This window comes from Sander lucioperca, chromosome 14 (genome assembly GCF_008315115.2).
Source record: "Sander lucioperca isolate FBNREF2018 chromosome 14, SLUC_FBN_1.2, whole genome shotgun sequence".
Lineage (NCBI taxonomy): Eukaryota > Metazoa > Chordata > Actinopteri > Perciformes > Percidae > Sander > Sander lucioperca.
In genome coordinates this window covers 14,383,156-14,402,195 of record NC_050186.1, presented here as the reverse complement: position 1 = coordinate 14,402,195, position 19,040 = coordinate 14,383,156, and the positions used below count along the sequence as shown (strand labels likewise).

The window sequence follows — 19,040 nt, the reverse complement described above, 5'->3', positions numbered from 1 at the left end:
TTGGTTAAATTAAAAAGTAACTCACTGATAATAATAAGGCAACACAATGGATTTTTCAACGATATTAAAAATGATGGTGGCCACAGTGCAAAACTCTGATCCTTATATGGTCGTTTCTTAATCTATAAAAACAATGGTTATTTAGGTTTAAGACACAATAACTTAAATTATGTATTACTTGTCAATCGAAAGGCTTTTGCATTGCATAGCAATGCTGCTTGACGTCGGAGCCTCTGGAAGAATGAAATGTTGCACTGTCTCTACTGTACACGGACCAGCACTGGACAGGGATGCTACTGTCAAACAGCTGTTTCTGGAGTCCATTAGCCCAACCAGAAGCAAGCTCGCCTCCTTAATCAACATGTCGTCTTTATACAGATTCAGTACAAATGAACAGACTGGTTGGTTATTTACATAAAAACAGACAAAAGAAAGTGGAATGCAAAAACACAAAAAAATAAAAAATAAACCTAGTATTTCAAATTTTGTGTAAAGATAACCATAAGTATTTGTGCAATATTTGTCTGCCTATAAGTAAGATACGAGTGGCAGTAATCCCTGCAATTGGTTTATTTGAGATATTGAAAATCTAATTTAAAAAATAAAAGTTGACAGTTGACAGTGACAATGTTTTATAAACAAACACAAAACGTCTCACGTGTCATGATTTCGAAGGTGTCACTGCAACATTTCCTCATAAGACAGTCCCGAAATGAAACACAAAAAAAGGCAAAAAGCTCTTTATACAACGTCAGCATTTTAAAGTTGCTCAAAACAAAAACAAAAGAAAGACAATTACACTATTTCATCTGTTGCAAAAAAAAAAAAAAATTAAAGATGGCATAGTCCTTTCTGTTTCAGGGGAAGATGAACTGGACATTGTTCTTGTGTGTAAAAGCATCAGTTCATGCACACACGCAAGCACACACACATTCCTTATCCTCAGACTGGGTTCTCTTCAGTCTGTTCAGTTCGTCCTGGGAGATGAAAGTGAAGGAGCACTGAAATTTTACTTGTTTTGTGATTTCCACTTTTCCTCAACCTGTCTACTTCTTCTACTCAGTGATTTCCTACATTTCACAGAATGACTGGACAACACCCTGAGAACTTGCTTGGACTTGTTTTTCACTTTAGGGACAGGTGGACAGACCAGATGTGAGAGTAAGAGGTTCCAATTGAGAAAAAATAAAAATCACACCCCTTACTCAATACATTTCATTACTTACTGTGGACTATTGAGTGCTTTCTGTGGCAAAGTTGGTAGCCTTTTCTCCCTGTATGATTGCAAACATTGGTATACAATTCTGCCCTTGCTCTTTGGCTCTGAGGGGCTGAAAATAAAGAAAACCTGGTGTTTTAATATAATTAGTTCATCTTAATTTTAAACTAAAATGTGGCTGTGCTAGAAATATCTTGACACGGTCGTATAATTTACATTTGGCCAGTTATCTGCAGGCATTACAAAAATACGCCAAACAATAAAATGGGCCCAGGAATGCAAGGTGCATTAGCAATTAGCTGTATTAACAGTGTTTAAGTGTTCTGGAGTGGATCGTTTTCTTTACACTTGTAGATTTGGGCAGTGGGTGAAGTTATGGGCTGGTAAAGGTTGATAAAATGGCGTACCAGCCTCTCTAACAGAATAACTTGTGTGGTAACAGAGAGAGCGCATCTAATGCGCTCCTTCCCCCAGAAGAGTATCATCCTTGTGGCCTCAGGGGCTTAGAGAGGGCTACTGTGATCAGTGATCAGTGGGTGTGGTAGCCAGCAGCGCTCATGCCAGCCTGGTTGGTCAGCACCGTCCCGTTGACTCCCTGCCCGGGCTCCACCATGCCCCCGTTGCTCACAGCGCCCACGCCTGTCCATCCGGCACCAGCATGTAAATGACTGTGACAACAGATAGAAACAATACAGTATGACAAATGTTAACGACAGCGGTTGTAGCGTTCATCAGATACAGAAGTTCAACCATTTAATAACGTGTGGTGTGAGGGAGAGCCTCACAAAACTCTTGTCTGGCTTGTAGTTTATGAATACGATTCATCCATGTTTTTGTTACATTTGTGGATAGCTTTTAAGCTAGCTACACAAACTGCTAAAGCGCACAACTTATTCTTCTTTTGGCAGTTATCAAACAGCTTCAGGTGCATTACCACCATTCGCTGGACTAGACTGGGGTCTACGCTGATTAACACATAGCCCGGAAAACCAAGAACACCGATTTGTGAGCAGGCCAACGGAGATGAAAATGTGTGGCTAAGCAAGAATGACAGTATTAGTATTAAAGCTACGCTGCGGGTTTCTGATGGCAGTAGAGATTGTCGAGAGTGAAGACAACAGGAAACGCATTGGAAAAAAAGTTAAAGTTATTGTCTCCTTTTCACCAAAACACATCTAGCAAAGCCATTTCTACAGCAAGCCTTCTAACCTTTGTAAATACATATCGTAAATACACATCGAAAATACGCTGACCGCAAAAAATAGTCCCCTAATCAGAATGAAACCTCCCGCTGTTGCTCGTATTACAAAGCGAGTGAAACCATGTGAACAGGGTTACTATGGGGAATATTATAAAGCACAATACGAGCGGAACATGTTGTATACACCCATTTAGTGTTGCCATGGTGATAGCCACTGGCAGAGTAAGAAACAATCAGGTTCAGGGAGGGGACAGAAACCAAACGGCTGCATGAAAACAAAGTTTGCCATAAAGGACGCTTGCTCTCGAGCGGTTCCTTTGATCCTGCGTCATCTCTGGTACTCACTTGTAGCCCTGCTGATCCCAGGTCTGTCCGTAGACTCCGTAGCTCGGCACCTGCCATCCATTGGGCACATACTGACCAATCTGCTGTGCAGCTGTGTTGCTGTACCACTGACCCCACTGACTGTAGGGCTGCGCTGCGAAGCTCACCGTGTTCTGCTGACATACAGAATCATATTTTGAGAGGCAGAGTATCACATTGCACCACGGTCAAATGAGCAAACACTGTAGCAGTCCAAGTAGTCCAGACATGTGGAGTTGGGGACAATCCTTGTACATACCTGTGGCAGCTGTACCTGCTGTATGGGGCTGACCATGTCTGTCGTTTCTTTGCCCCAGTAACACTTCACAACGTAGCCCTCTATGGATGTGCCATTGACCGACACGATGGCATGAGCTGCTGCTTCATGGGAGTTGAACCTGCACACAGAGGAAAAGCTCAGATATTGAGACTGTTCAAGTCATCATCGTGCACATAGGTGAGGTTCATATGTGCACGTTGAGCCTTCATCGCATCAAATAAATGTCTGACAGGTCAATCAGGAAGTCAGCTTACCTCACAAATGAGTAGCCTTTGTCTGGGAAAACTCGGATTTCCATTATTTGGCCGAAAGGTGAGAAGGTCTGTCTCATGGTTTGCTCTACAAAAGAAAAACGAAATAAAACCGTTGACATTCATTCACATGTGCAAATAGCGGCTCTATACCGGCAACTTGCTCTTATGGACAAACTCACCTGTGAGACCTGTTGTGACTCCCCCGCAGTAGACGGTGCAGTTGCTGGGGCTGGACTGGTTGACCACCTCATCAAAAGACAGCTGCTTGGAATTGGACGCTAAAAGAAAAATTTGAGCCGTTTTTATTTAATGTGTCGTCTTTTCTCAAAATATTTCTCTTATAATACAATTGTGTGCCTCGACTGTGCGTGCTGAATTTAAAAATCAAATATATAGATTTGAGGCATTGGGCAGCTTAGGGTTTAAGCGTTTATTGGTCTGGTGAGAATTTCATGCACGGAAGGAAAACAAAAATAAAATGGAAAATTCAATCACGTGACGTTCTCAGATGCTCCAGAAAATCTTGCACGTGCAATGGAAAACGTTTGAAAAGCAAGGTAGGTAGGAGAGCTAAGACACAGTCCATCGATTCATCTTCCACTTCATTACAGCGAACTTACTCTCATTTGTAGTTTTAGGAGCAGGCTTCCTTGTGGCCCAGTTGGTCCTGATCTGCCTTCCTCCCAGCCACTGTCCTCCCATCTGCTGAATGGCGTTCTCCGCATCCTGATTATACAGAGAGAAACACGCAAACTCCTGAGTCACCGACAGCAAACATCTCACTGTAAGTAAACCCTGAGCTTCAACTAAGTCAACATTCACAACCTGCTCATATTTTCTCAGTCCTCTAACACATGGGCATTACTGGCACACTTACCCATTTGTTGAAGAAGGAGACAAAGCCATAGCCTTTAGATTTACCTGTGGCCATGTCTTTCACCACTCGACAATCCCTGTGGACAAATAGAACACACGTCAAGAAATTCAGTTTATGATATTAAATTCATAATATTATTATCCAAGTACCTTAATAATGAGGTTTCTTTTATTTTATCGTTTAACTGGGACACGTGCAATCTTTTATATTTTTCTTGGTCAACAAATCCCATGAAAATACCAAAAACAACAATTTGATTCCACTGATACACAAGTATTGTGTGTATCCAAAGCCTGATATATTTTATTCTTATTAAATTGTATTAAAAACACATTAATGAGCCAAACTGTTGCACTGGGTGACATGTTCCTTCATTACCATGAACACATCCCACATTCACCATCCTGCCACTGTAAATACTCACTAGAGCACCAAATGTGGATTAATCTGCTGCTAAAAATAAATAAAATGCAGTATTTTATATTATTTAAGCTGAGTGCCACAGACAATATTAGGAGACAAACTAACACATGGTGTTGGTCTTTTTACAGGATTTGTTGAATTACACAATAATAATAATAATAATAATAATAATAATAATAATAATAATAATAATAATAATAATATACGTACGATATTTTCCCAAATGGAGCAAAAGCTGCTTTTATGTCATCTGTGGTGATTTCAGGACTAAGATCTCCAACAAAGACGTGGAAGTGACCTAAAAATAAAAGAAAAATATAGTCACATTTTATTTCATACAAACAATTTAACAGTGAAAACACAGATGGTATAAGTGTCAATAATAAAAACATTCCCGACCTGACTGGTAAGTCTGACTCCAACAACTTTATTTACTAAAAGAATTACTAAAATGGCTGCTAATGGCACAATTCCTGTTGCCATTTTGTACAGTATGTCCTCCATTTAATTGCTGCAGGTATTGTTACGATTTCATGTAGTTTAATCTATTTAAACATTGTACTGTTTTGAATAAAACAAGGCACACCCATAGTTTTGCAGCGGAGCGGGATTTAATATCCCAGTCTGTCGGTGCTTTCAAAACGCACACGTTCAGACAGTAAAAGATGGCATGATTTGAAACAAAGGACGCCCCTTATGAATGCACTTCAGTTACCACCAACTTTCTGAAGACGCTAATAATTACACTGTAACTGTGCATGTGGCTTTTAGCACTGATCTTTGTCAATTGGACTGTTTGTGCAACGAGTCATTTGCCAATTTTTGCTCCAAATGTCTGCACATTACCTCATTTAAATACGTACAAATAGGACAGAAAGACAGCGACTTATACCCTTAACCTGGAAGAAGAAACCATGTAACCGTGAGATAGTTTTTCTTACTACGATGAACTACTTACTGCTCGTGTCTTTCTTTTGGCTGGTTGGCGTCGTGGCCCAGTTGACCTTGACCTCCTGCAACAGAGACAGATGTCGAGAGCGAAGGAAGAGGAGAAAAAGGTGAGACGTGAAGTATGCTTGCAGAAGAGAGGAAGGTGCTTTTTCTTTGATTAGAGGTTTCGTCACACACCAGGTTTACTTGAGAACTTCTTTTAATAAGGTGGTCTCTGTATGCCATACGTGGGTTCTTAAACCACCACTACAAGTCGATTTATCCATTGTTATTATCTAGTTTTACATACCTTTGCATTAACTAATAAAACAGTAAAATACAGTGGAGAACATAAAGGGATATTAAGATTTCACCTTCATAATCAGGAACATTTCAGTCAAAATTTGGAGCAAAACGGTAGGAAGTAAGGTCCAAATAACAAGGGACTTACAAACAAGTGATTTTTACGAACTTGTTATACTCCTCAAATGGTCCTTCAATACCTGTTGAGGATAAAATATTTTCAACTGAATATATTTCTCTTGAAGTTGCTCTTATGTGGATTCTATGTGGAAATAACTTTGCAAAGAACACAGCAGTATAGCAGTAAAGATGGAAGGGGACAGAAGAGCATCAATTAAAGTAGATCAAAGACATGTAGCATGATTACACAGCAGGGCCATGTTCAATCAATTCATACACAAAATCTTAATTAAAAACAGACAGCATGGCGCATAAAGTGACAATAAAAAAAAACTGAACTTTGTTTACACCTGTGTAAATACAAAATGTAAGTTATCAGTTTATTAGGTGCGCCTATAATGTAATACTACAGATCCTGCAAAAGATCCTGGCTTTAAAGCCGGGGATGTTCAGTATTTCTTGTAACAGTGTGGTGACAACTAACCCTAACAACACACAACATATGGAAAGAAAATTAATTGAGGTTTTTTAAAATGCTTTCATTATGTAAAAAAAATAACACTTGTTGAAACGTCTAAAACTCTAAAAAGAGTTTGTGCACTATTATTCTGATAATCAACAAACATCAAACATTATTTCAGGTCATTGTTTTAAGTAAACCTGCCAAAACTATTTCACTATTTTATAGACCAAAACCATTGATCATCGAGAAAATAATCGACAGATTAATCAATAATGAAAACAATCAGTAGCTGCAGCCCAATGAAAAATGGGATGAGGTGATTTTTTTTTGTATTTAAAAAAAGGCAGTAGAATGCAAAACAGGCTGCAATAACAACGTTATTGATATTGTTGCACAAATCAAGTATTGTGCAATGGTAATATTGCTAAACTAAACAGTATTGTCATTTCTTTCGGTGCTTGTGCAAAACAAGTCTAAATTAAATAAATTGTGTACATTTTTTAATAAACTGCGTTAGTCTGAATGTTGTAAAAAGTCTTTTAGCCTCCTAAACCTACAACTGTGATGGGGAAAACAGAAAAATGCAGAACAGACTATAATACTCTAGTAGTGTATTGACTCTGATTACTATTTATCTATCTCTCCATGTAATGAATCCAATCACTTGGTGGAGCATCTACTGACCTGTGTTAAAACCACGAGAAAGCAAGAAACCAGGAAACACTTAGAAAGAAAAGCCAAAAACTCATATTGTTCAGTATTTAGACATTATGTTTTCAGGATGGTACTTCACAGCAGTAACATGATAAAGATCAGTGTCTGGAGTTTCCACCCCAGTCACTTTAGACTGTCCACTGAAGAAGAATGTGCACAGGGGAATAAAACTAATTAAAGTGAATGGGAGCAGGAACGGGGAAGATAAGGTCTAAAAAGATACAAGTTTGGCCAGCCGCTTCATTTCAACCCTGCCCACCCAGCCTCGCCATAGTTGACTCACCCAGGAGATATGATAGCTTACCTTACCCAGTATTTTCCGACCATTCATGGCTGCGATTGTGGCAGTGGCATGTCTATGCTCATAGAACTCCACAAAGCAGTACGGATCATGACCTGCTGTCTGGAGTGGACAGGAAACACAAATATTAATGAAATGTATTGCTAATAATTTTTATTATTATTAAAAAAAAAAAAAAAAAAAAAAAAAAAAAAAAAAGGGAAGAAAATAGGTCTTCAGGGAAATTAAAGAAATGCTCCTTTTCGTCTCAGCCGGCTGGAGAGACGTGTTGGTGTCTGTGCTTGACTGACAGCAGAGTGTCTGTGTTCAACCGTAGAGAACGAGAGACCAAGTAAACCAACTTGCGCTGTAGCCTTCACGTCACAGGCAGACATTGTGTTGTTAGTTGTAAAGGACCACACCAGAATCTAACCAGACCAAAGTGGAATTTACAGGTACGTTTCTATGCTTTTCAATGTGCTGCAGCTGAGCAGATACGTAGCTAACTAGCGTGCAAACTGACGTTAGCAGTACACTTTTTAATGCAAGATTTGATTGGCTGTATCAAAATAAGATCTTTATCAACACAGACGGATACCAGAATGGTATTCAGTCAATTAATGCAAAAATAGGGGGCGCCGTCATTAAACCAAATAATATATAAAAATGTTTTCCTTTTGGTTTCTGATTTTTTTTTCTCACGGAGAACAGATGCGACTTTAAAGTCACTGTCTGTGGCCATAAGGAATTTAATAACATCATTATTTAGCATTAAAATGAGAAGCCAGAATAACCGTGGACACTGGAAAAATATTTGTGAATCAACAGGATGAACATTAGAGATGAGCAAGCGACTAAATTAGATCACAAGGTGTTGACGTATTAATTCTCAAACATTGTACGACAAACGGTTGTCCTTGGATTGTACTGCCAAAAGGTGCCTGCTGTAGCCAAAGTATATTCTCAGCCAAAAGGGGGGGAAAGCATTTTTGACAAATTAACTTACATCTACTATCATTTTACAGCTCTTGCACGGTCCAATCTGCCCAAACAACTCCAAGATGAGGGCCTCTGTCACGTCCCGGGACAGATTCCCCACATACCTACAATGGACAGGAAGACACAGATAGTACAGTGTTAGAGTTTTGTGATGTAAATGTTGATTTAAGATCTTGTGTGGGTACTGAAGCAGGGGCAAGCTTTTCATCCAACTTCTATTATTATTATTATTATTATTATTATTATTATTATTATTATTATTATTATTATTATTATTATTATTATTACACCTGCACACACATGCTTGGAAAGGTAAGAGAGAATAGCTCACCTCATTTTTCTACATTGTTTTGTGTATCTATTTACCCGTTTGCCTCAAAACTAAAAATGGCCTTAGCTGCCTCATTATAATGGTGTTGTAAATTAGTTCCCTCCCTTTTCCTGTGGTTTTTTGGGGTTGTAACTAGTCTGAATAAATGAAGTACATTTCCAGGTTAAAGCCTGACATCCATTCCCGAGACTATTTTTGCAGAGCCACCTCGCTGCGTCCACAACTTGGCGCCGCCCAAGACGATTGTGATTGGTTTAAAGAAATGTAAACAACCCAGAGCGTTATTTTCTCCTATCCTAGAAAGCATCTGTGGTGTAGCCAGACCTATCTCCACAAGACTAAGTTGTAACATACAACTAAAAAACATTTTTAAATTTGTACAATCAATTGGAAACAAAATAATCTTTTTAACCTAATCTTTCTTTACTTTCACCTAACTTTTTATTTCTTGCATGGCTATGTTACTTCATACACTTATTGACTAGTTTTTTGTTGTACTTATTTTTGCCTTAAAATTTGACTGAACAACTGCAACTTCCCTAAGAGGATCAATAAAAGTATTCTGATTCAAATCCATATTCCCATGGAATATTACCACAAGGGACTGATGTGGAAATGCCAAAACCACACGCACACGCCAACATAATTTAAAAAAAACAATTAAGATACCAGCACCCAGAAACAATCAGATTTCAAGTCCACTTTCAGGATTCAAGTATATGCAAATGTTTCAAGACAATGACATCTCAAGGCTGTTTATGTTTCTGTAGTCTGCATTTAATAATCCAAACATAGAGTGCAACTAGAGACAGCCAGAATTATTGAAACCTCTGCTGCTGACCTTGTCTTACAACACTGCTGGCTTTAAATAGATTTTAGTAGGGCTGCTCCCTCTTAGTCGATTAGTCGACTAATCGGTCGTTTTGGTCTTAGTCAACTAAGATTTCTTTAGTCGATTAGTCATGTTTTATGCTTTTTTCATGCTGAATGACTTATTCCCAAGAAACGTACGAGCACATCTCTGGTCAACACAAGAATTAAAGTGGTGCTTTTGCATGACTCTTTGCGAAGAAACTCAGATTTACAGATCTGTCGATTAAATCAACTAATCGATTAGTCGATACAATTGAATGAGTGTTAGTCGACTAAGAATTTCTTCAATCGAGCACAGCCCTAGATTTTAGTTCATCTAACCCAGGTAATTGAAATAACCAGTTCTCAAAACCAAATAAACATCAGCATTAGCCTATGCAACATTTAGCGAGAGTTCCTAGGCTGTTGCAATAATAATTGTATGCCTAAGAGATGTTATGGAGTGATTATGGAAGCCAATTTCCGCAAATCTGATGAAAAAAGAAGATCCTACAGTCATTATAATGAGTTAGTCTATCCAAATAATGAGAAACTTTCTCAAAATAATGTTTTTTTCATTACATTGGCGGAAATGGGCTTCCACAATTATAGCACACCAAACTCCATACATAAGCTGGCAGCTCAGTGTTCATCTGCTTATCCTTGACTTGCTTGCATCTTAGCGCAGTCTCTGGTACATATGGCTAATATCTGCAAGCCACCATTTAATTCGGCATACGCAAAACAAACCAAACTGTTTTTGTTGTAATAATAACTAGCTACATTTTCCTTACCAAGCAGTGTGAAGCGATGCGTTAATTTGAGTTTTTTCTGGAATGAGTTAGCTGGCTAGCGTTAACGACTGAGCCGAATTTACCAGTTGTTAAATCATTACGATGTGCTTAGTTATCATTAAGTCGTATTATGTTAAAACTACATACAATAGTTGCATTTCTAATTTAGTTTGCGGTCCAAATCTGGAGTGCGATCCGGATAATACGCTACATCTGAATGCTAATTTAGCTAGCTAGCTACGTGACGAATACAAGCGGTTAGCTAACAGTAATGCAGACACACACACACACTTACAGGGTTTTGGGCGTGTCATCGTCCATTCTGTTTAACTTGCTGGCCGAGAACAAGTCGCAACCCTGAGAGCAAATCCACGACTGTCGCGGGCAGCTGCCTGTGACACCGTCAAGTTATTTTATTGCGCAGTATGAACTGGTAACCGCCGCTGTTAGCTCCAGAGTGAACAATGGATAGCCGACAAAGATGGCGGAGAGACCGGGCCGAGGCGAAACTCGCATGCGCAGCGGTTCAGCCATAGTGCGTTCCATTTGTACTCGGAACTCGGATTTTGTGGAAAAGGCAACACCAAGGCATGTTACAAAATATAATAATAATAATAATAATAATAATAATATACAACACATACGTTTCATATAAATGTAAATTCACCAATAAAATACCTCTATTGCTGTATTCCATTAAGAATCTGAGCAGTACTTTTAAACTTTGCACCAATCAAAAGCTGTAGACAGCTGGGTGTGATGCTTTTAATGTCTCTATTTAATTATCTACTGTTATTTTATTTATTTATGGACTTTATTTTTAAATCCTTTCTATTTATTGTGCTCTGTATCGTTTACTCCTCATTGGAACTTGACAGGGTGAGAGGCTGAAAGGGTTCAATTATTCTTTATAGGAGGTAACTTCTGTGCATCTTATTTGATCTGATGTTTAACTTAATATATGGCTAAGGCACTAAACGGCCCCATTAATCCATCACGTCAACATTAAAAAAATTACTTTACCTGCCTGGTTTACATTCAATGAGGTCGAGTTATGTTATTACATTTTGTGTAACGTAAGATTAGAAAATAAGACATATTATCCATGTAATTTTATTGTATTATAGGACATTATGCAGTCAGATTTACTATAAAAACATAACAGCAAAAAATTGGACCTTACTGTATATTCATCAACAATCCTGACCTCACATACAGTACAATACAATTCTCATTTTTCCTGCTATATTATGTGTGTTGTTGTGCATGTGTTTTAGTGGTATTTTTTTTTTATTTTGTAACATATCTGAATAAAACTAAAACTAAAACATCAACCCTTCCAGATGTGTAAAGTCAATCACAACAGAACCACTAGTGTTTATAAAACTTAGGGAGGAACCATGTAAATTGTTTTAAAAACAATAAAATCAGATTTATTGTCACGACCATGACATTTAAACTACAACTTTAATGTGTCATTCATTTATTTTAAATGAATGACAAATACATAAATTAATTTACCAGCAAAACAAAACAAAGTCCCAAAAAGTCCAGTGGTTTCCGTGTCTGTGCCCTGATGCTGCTACATGATGCCCTGATGAAACAGTCCTGTGCAGCGTATAAAGGTCCTGACACACCAACCCAATAATCAGCCGTTGGACAGTCTGGTGAGGTCAGTGACTCGAGTCTGTTCGGTGTGTTCGTCCGTCGGCCCTCATTTTGGCCGACCTGACTTGCTGGGTTGGAGGGCGGGCAGTCGGACTCAATAACCAATCTGATTGGTGGAGTTCTAGCCCTTGACTAGCGAATCAGTGCACTTATGTTAGCGTGACGAACGCCTCTCAAAATCTGACGAAAATCTTTTAAACTAAATGTTTTCAGAAACACGTTTCGGTGAACTATCTTCGTTAAATATGAGATCGTATTCTGAATGAGCCGCCATTATGCTCGGTTGTAAAATCCGGGAGCAGCCAGACCCACGTGACGTGTTCGTCCAATCAGCTGCCGGTATTCAATTTTTGGGCGACAATACAGATTAGCGCCGCCTGCTGTTATGGAGACGTATTACGTCTCGCGCACGCGCAGAACGTACGCTGAAGTCGGCGTCACTTGGGTGTGTTCCGAGGCACTTTTTTGACCAACTCGGGAAGACTGATCAGTCCGACTGCCTTTCCTCCTGACGGTCGGTTGCCGGGTTGGTGTGTCAGGGCCATAAGACAGCAGTGTATACAGAGATCGGTCCAGCTTCTCTGCTCAGTCCCTCCCTCATCTTGGGCAAATGCTGTTGTCGGTGACGAGTTTCTCCATCCTCTTTATCTTGCGTTTGTTCTTGGGCATGGGTTTGTCGTACATGCCGTTCTTCAGTAGATGCTCCTTGCTATGATGAATCTGAGCACCGTGCTGCAGCTGGAAGGAGCACAGGGCTTTTAGGGGCCTCAGCAGAACCTGGACACACAAATGGGGAAGTGAAGGGTGATGAAAAATACAAGAAATGTATTTATTTTACATTGCAACCACTGTTTGGTGCAGAGGACTTCTCAGAAAAAAAAAGACATCATACATCAAACACATACATACACGTATTTTGGTAATATATCTATAGTGATTTCACACTTCCCATGTCTTAAAGCTGCTATAATTAAAAATTAATCAAATCATACATGTATGTAAGGAGTTGCACATAGAAATTATCCTACAGAGATTTACAGCAGTTCCTCCCAGCTCTACATAGCATTTATTTCGGATGATGGCAAGTTCTTTCGGATGAGGGTTTTGTTTTTAAGGCCTGCAACTTCACAGTTTTGGTTCAGTCTAACCTAAGATCAGCCGCCCAGACACAGGCAGCTGTTTTCAGCAAAAAAGCTCTGATGATAACCCCACTGCAAATTATCTGTCCACCATCAATAAGCAGACACACAAAGTTAGCAATTAGCTGCTAGACATAGTGGAGCGTTTGGCAGCTTAAAAGCCATATATTTTTTTTTAGGAGTTGGTAGAGATCAAAGCAGAGCTAAAGGGAGAGTAAATATTGGACTTACATTTATCATGTGAACACAAACGTGACTTCAAATGATCGCTAATGTTGCTTTGTATCTGCTGAAGGTGTAATTAACCAACTGTATATAATATACACAACTATTTCCCCACGTCACCTCTTGGATGTCATCATTCTGCTCCAGGATGGATAAGGCGACAGCAGCACATTCCAGCGTGGACAGACAGATGTTGGAGGGTTGTGTGCGGATCACATACTGACTGGAAAGAGTCCTGCTGAGCTGCACCTGATATACCAAAGCGCAGGTGATCAGTAGTGTAAGTGTGCTATTCGCTCTTTGCTGACATTTAACAGGCAATGGCTTCTATGTATTAAAGTTTTAATGCTTACAATTTTCAGGAAATTAAACCCCATTTTTGATACTATTTATGGTCTTCATTTAATACATTTACATTTAGTAATTAACAGGGATGCACCGAATCCAGGGTTTCGGCTTTGGATTTGGCCGAATATTGGGCTTTTTGACAGGGTTCGGTTTCTGCCTAACCTTAGAATTTTTTTCCACTGAACCGAACCCTACGCTTGCACTACGTGTGCTACGCTGGTCGACGTAATGACGCCGCCGTTGATTACGGGAAGGTGTTTACGTAGGTTGACCGTTCAATGCAGTAAGCTGTGAGAAAGTGAAAATGGAACTCGTGGGCAGTGTTGTCTGGCAGTACTTTCAGTCAAAAGAAGGCCATTCAAGTCCAGCTACATGTTCAATTTGCAATGCCGATTTGTCTCGTGGTGGCGAGGACTCTAAACAATACACAACATCGCCGCTGTTAAAACATTTGCGTATAAAACATCCGAAAGAATACGAGTTGAGCATGAAGGAATCTACAGACAGCAGCCAAAACGCAGCAACTTCAGGTACGGCAAAGGAAGGACAGTCCCAGCTAAAAACTTGTGTTAACCAGACGACCATTACCAGCTTTGCTAGCCCTACACCAAACAAACAGCAGGCCCACTGTGTTAACGGACTGAGGATGGGAGTAGGATTCGGTATTCAGTTTTGGATTCGGCAGATTCTTAACCAGTGGATTCGGTATTCGGCCGAACCCCAAAAATCTGGATTCTGTGCATCCCTAGTAATTAACTCTCTTTATAGTAGTTTTCATTGTTAGTGTTAGTTTCATTGCTGTGCTGGATTCAAACTGCCTTCACCCGAATAAGAATTCAGAAATCAGAATACTTTATTGATCCTCTGAGGGAAATTATTTAGTTGCAGTTGCTCCCAGTCAGATTCAAGGTAGAATAAGAGTAAAAAAGAGCGAGTCAATAAGTGTATAAAGTAAATAAAGTAACATAGCTACAATAAGAAATAAATAAAACATTAAGTAGAAGTAAGTGAGATTAGGTTACAAGTAAGATTAAGTTAAAAAGATTGTTTCAAATGGATTGTACAAATTCTGTTGTAGTGCAGTGTCAACATAATAACAGTACGACCATAAATAGGTACAGTGTGAATATAAGCTAATAATGTGTAATCCAGCGTTACTGTTTTTTAATCACATCTCATTGACATCGTCTCACTGTTGAGCCATTTCAGAGCCGTATTAAGTTGACGCTAAACCAAACATTTCCTGCTGATGCTACTTCACATTTAAAGCGTTCAACTGGCGAAACATGGGCTGGTGTTTATTGTCAAATATTACGTATCACAGGGAGTAACGGAACAAAAAGTAGCAGCCACAGTTCGATTTAGGCTAAGAGTTGCAAGTGACTGTCGGCACACCTCCAACTTCTCAGAAAGGTAACCAACTCTTTGACTGTGCCCTGTGTGTTGCGTGGAAAACTTCCAGTTAGTTATTATTAACGGCACCGCGTTTCGGTACCCAACCCTACTGTGGACCAATCAGCAATTCTTGTCATGCCTTTTTATTTTCTAAGTAGTGTTTTGTGTTTTGGCTAAATGCAATCATAGACCAGTTGGGGTTTTTGAAGAGCACTGCGTGCCGTTTACTAATGTTGATTTCTCAGTGGCTTTAATGTTGCTTTGGTGCATCTATTTTTACTCATACTAAATCTTTTTTTAGTTGTTATTTATAAGCTCCTCAAGTTGTAAACCTTAAGATTTCAGTGCTGGTTGATTTTATGACATCAGTGATTACTGGTGGTAACAACAAATGCAGATTACTACTACAGGTCCCAGAATTTTGGGGGTAGCAACACTCGTTGAGCAGTTTTTTTGTTGTCGTTAGAAATACATCAGAAGACCGTGTGGTGTATCTGTTTCCGGTTCCGACCTAAACGGTAGTAACGAGACCGATAAGAACGAAACTTTCGGTGCCTTATTTCACCTGACTTTACACTACACTCAACAGCAGTTAACGTTAGCCTACCTTTAGCTAGCAGCTGGATTAAACAGGGTTAAAATGCTGACAGCAAATGTTAAACAGTGTAAAGTGTGACTGTATTTCAACACCGGGACGCAACAGTCTGTTCTGCAGCGCAGCAGATGCCGACGTCGGAAAAACACAGACGGTGCGTTCACTGAAACTGGTAACCTACAGCCTCGCGGTGCATTCAAAGTTATTGTAAAATACCCTTTTCCCATCTGGTGGTTGTTTTTGTCATTCAACAGCAATTTACTGGTGAAATAAGTTATTGTTTATTATAAGTTATAGTTATTACATTACTATTAAATCATTTAATTTTCACCATATGGCCGTAGTAATAAACAAGTTGTTCTTAAATGTCACCGACTGTTGTTTAGTACCCTTCTTTTTTTTTTTTACTTTCTTAAAAAGTATCAGTTCAGGCACCGTTTAGGCACCGGCATCGTTTTAAAAGTACCGCTTTAGCACCGGTATCGGAAAAAAACCAAACGATACCCAACCCTAGTCCACAGTGTTCACTTGCCCACATTTAAAAATAAATGTTTTTGTGTTGCTTTATTTTCAAATTAGTCATTTCTTGTGGGTAAAGCAGCTTTCCCACAGGTGGGTGTAATTAGAGAATGTATACCGTCTCAGGTGGACAAGGCCCTCTACTTTATTCCAGCAAGATTTTGTGATTTAAGCTGATAAACGGAGATCATTTTAACGCGCAAATCTGTTATTGGCTTCAGCGACACAATGGAAAACAAGGGTTTGTTAACTCTTTTTGACAAAATGAACTCTCTTTTCTCTTTGCACCTAACTTAACATCCACTAACTTTTTGTACTGTTTTTGTACTATCTCTTGCTGCTGTGACATTGGGAATGTCCCCATTGTGGGATTAATAAAAGGATTTTGAATCTAACCGGTTATAATGTGACAACACAGTTATACACACCTGTTTAGGCAGGTGGAACAGGCTGTTTTTGAGGAACATGTTCTTGGCCTGGCTCCAGGTGCCATCTATGATGATCACATTGTGTTTTAAAGTGCCTACTTCCTGGTATTGCACTAATTCCTCCAGGTTCTGAGATTTGGGACCTGGGTATAGTATCAGCGTCCTGCTGTCCCGACACACCGCTGCCAGCTCTGGGTGCCTGAGAGGAGAAAAGATGGGAGACAAAAACTAAATCTATTAAAGAACTCAGTGACAATGGTGTTGCGTACGTTGTGGAATCAGCGTGTTAACAATAAATACAGCTTACTTTTCCTCGTTGAATCTCCTTCCCACTATGACATTGCACTTTTCTTGTGGCAAACAAGCAGCAAGTAGCGGCACTGTGCGAAGTACTCTGCTCTCCTGAAAGTACACTAGAGGTTAGAATAGTTGATCTTCACAATGAGCCTCTCATAAAGATGTGCTAATGATTGTCATGAGCTGGCATGTTTGATTAAAAGTAAAAAAAAAAAAAAAAAAGGTGCATACAGTGGAGTACATCTCATTGGCAGGAGCATTTTAGGTTTTAGAAGTACAAGGATATAGAAGGTGCAAATGAAGATAATTGGTCAGATAAAAATAAATCAATTAGGAGGATAAGATACAGTAAGTGATAAAATAATATAAGATAGAACATTATTTATCCCAAAGGAAAATGTTGTGCAGCAGTTGCAGTACAAAGGTATGAGGTGCAAATCGAAAAATATACACAATGTCAAAATAAGGATTACATATGTATGAGAAGTGGCATAAAGCTCAGTTTGCACAATATCAAATCTGAAGTACAGGGATCACTTTATATCTAGTATGAACAGGAGGAATAATTTCATTGGACATATGTGCACCTCACTATTGTTTTTAAACAGATTTGATTATGAACGTCATAGTTTATGATGTTGTTTTTTTTGTTGTTGCACAATTTAAAATGACAAACAAACAAATATAACAATGTACAGTGCTGGGAGAGGCAGAAAACCCAATGGGCTTTTTGAAGCCTCCACCTAAAGAATTAAAAAAACATAGAGAGAATAATATGACTACATATTAGTGATGAAAACGTAATAAAATATATGAAATTAAAACAATAATTGATAAAGTGTTGAACATGCATGTCATATTTGACATGTAGTAACTCACCTCTGCAGGATGCTGCACTACGTACAGACACGTGGAGACCTCCAGGGGTTGTGGTGGAAGAAAAGGACAGAGACACACCTTCTCAGGGCGACTACATGGGAGGAAAGTTGCAGACGTGAAGCTGTGATTTCCCAGATACTTCCCAGCCTATAGCCCCAATCTCTTTGTTTCAGCTGGTCTCTTCAGCTTCTCTGTAACGACAATAATCTGTTCTCTCATTAAAGCATGCCAGATACTTGAGGAAGAGGGAAGGAGGAGGAAGAGAAGGACTCCTTTCCTGCCTGGTCCAACCCATGGGTGTAAAATAAAACGGTCCAACCACTCTAACGTTAACGTGTTAGCTAGCTAGCATTAGCTTCACTTTAATTCAGCTCACCGGCAACGTAAACACGTCGGTCTTCTCTCGCCAACCTCGACCGGGAGGGCAGCCAGGTCGCCAAAAGCGTCGACTAATCCATCTTCCGTCGACGAGCTGTCGCCGGTTTCTGGTCCATTTTCTTCGGAAGAGAGTGACGAACAAAAACTGGGGACATTGTCCATTGCAGAGTTAGCAAAAAGCTAACTTATCCAATGTTGCATTTAAGTGGCGTCGGAATAACTGTTAAACCGTTCGTTGCTTTCAACGTAAAGCGATCTAGACATAGAAATTAAATGGATAGAAGGGCCGTTTACATTCAAATCAACGTAGCATTACGGACCTAGCTTCGTTAGAAAATGTAATTATTAGCATTAACTCTGATAACAAGTCCAGTAAAGCAATATTTTAGAGGTTTAAAACCACTGGTTTTAGGGAATGTACTGGTGACTGGAGTCTGGGACAAAATCACTGTAACACAATGTAGCCTACAGCTTCAATCTGGAAAGTAATACTGGAAACATCTATTGTTTAAACGCTCTGAACAATAAAATAGAACACAACTCTTTTGTAGCGTCCATGTTTTTCCCCACATTACGATTAATGCTCACGAACACACTGAAGTCGGAAGAACGACTTCCCCACTCGGAAATATGGACCATCCGAGGAGCACGTGAATGCAACACAATTGGCTTCATTCTGGAGACTACACAGCGCCGAGGAGAGTGACTTCTGAGTATAGAAACACAACAACTAGAAAGACTGCAAACTGGTTTACAAATAGCTATT

At 39.3% G+C, this 19,040-nt stretch overlaps 2 protein-coding genes across 3 annotated transcripts; both read right to left on the bottom strand.

The window, feature by feature from the left end:
• Positions 1-555: 555 nt before the first annotated feature.
• On the bottom strand, positions 556-10,928 carry LOC116062804 (nucleolysin TIA-1-like). Of its 2 annotated transcripts, none has more exons than XM_031317505.2 (12): positions 10,699-10,928; positions 8,434-8,530; positions 7,452-7,550; positions 5,576-5,630; positions 4,828-4,915; positions 4,195-4,270; positions 3,938-4,043; positions 3,497-3,595; positions 3,318-3,402; positions 3,043-3,181; positions 2,766-2,920; positions 556-1,887 (listed from the first exon to the last, which is right to left on the bottom strand). In XM_031317505.2, the coding sequence occupies exons 1-12, from the start codon at positions 10,722-10,724 to the stop codon at positions 1,749-1,751; spliced, it is 1,164 nt and encodes a 387-aa protein (XP_031173365.1). In that variant the 5' UTR covers positions 10,725-10,928; the 3' UTR covers positions 556-1,748. The 2 variants fall into 2 exon arrangements, with proteins under 2 accessions (XP_031173365.1, XP_035847758.1); XM_035991865.1 differs by having other exon boundaries at positions 2,766-2,917.
• A 572-nt stretch (positions 10,929-11,500) lies between these two features.
• dtwd2 (DTW domain containing 2) lies at positions 11,501-18,547 on the bottom strand. The gene is made up of 7 exons (XM_031317903.2): positions 18,273-18,547; positions 17,897-17,987; positions 17,028-17,122; positions 16,721-16,919; positions 13,556-13,684; positions 12,619-12,848; positions 11,501-12,026 (listed from the first exon to the last, which is right to left on the bottom strand). The coding sequence occupies exons 1-6, from the start codon at positions 18,434-18,436 to the stop codon at positions 12,669-12,671; spliced, it is 858 nt and encodes a 285-aa protein (XP_031173763.1). The 5' UTR covers positions 18,437-18,547; the 3' UTR covers positions 11,501-12,026; positions 12,619-12,668.
• Positions 18,548-19,040: the final 493 nt, after the last annotated feature.

Excerpts from the sequence above, each read along its gene's own strand:
- LOC116062804 (XM_031317505.2), bottom strand. The coding sequence starts at position 10,724 with ATGGACGATGACACGCCCAAAACCCT. Across the intron at positions 3,403-3,496 it reads AGTCACAACAGGTCTCACAG|AGCAAACCATGAGACAGACC; the intron begins GTGAGTTTGTCC and ends TTTCTTTTGTAG. Across the intron at positions 1,888-2,765 it reads TGGGATCAGCAGGGCTACAA|TCATTTACATGCTGGTGCCG; the intron begins GTGAGTACCAGA and ends CTGTTGTCACAG.
- dtwd2 (XM_031317903.2), bottom strand. The coding sequence starts at position 18,436 with ATGGACAATGTCCCCAGTTTTTGTTCGTCACTCTCTTCCGAAGAAAAT. Across the intron at positions 17,988-18,272 it reads CCGACGTGTTTACGTTGCCG|TCGCCCTGAGAAGGTGTGTC; the intron begins GTGAGCTGAATT and ends CCTCCCATGTAG. Across the intron at positions 16,920-17,027 it reads AGGAGATTCAACGAGGAAAA|GCACCCAGAGCTGGCAGCGG; the intron begins GTAAGCTGTATT and ends TTCTCCTCTCAG.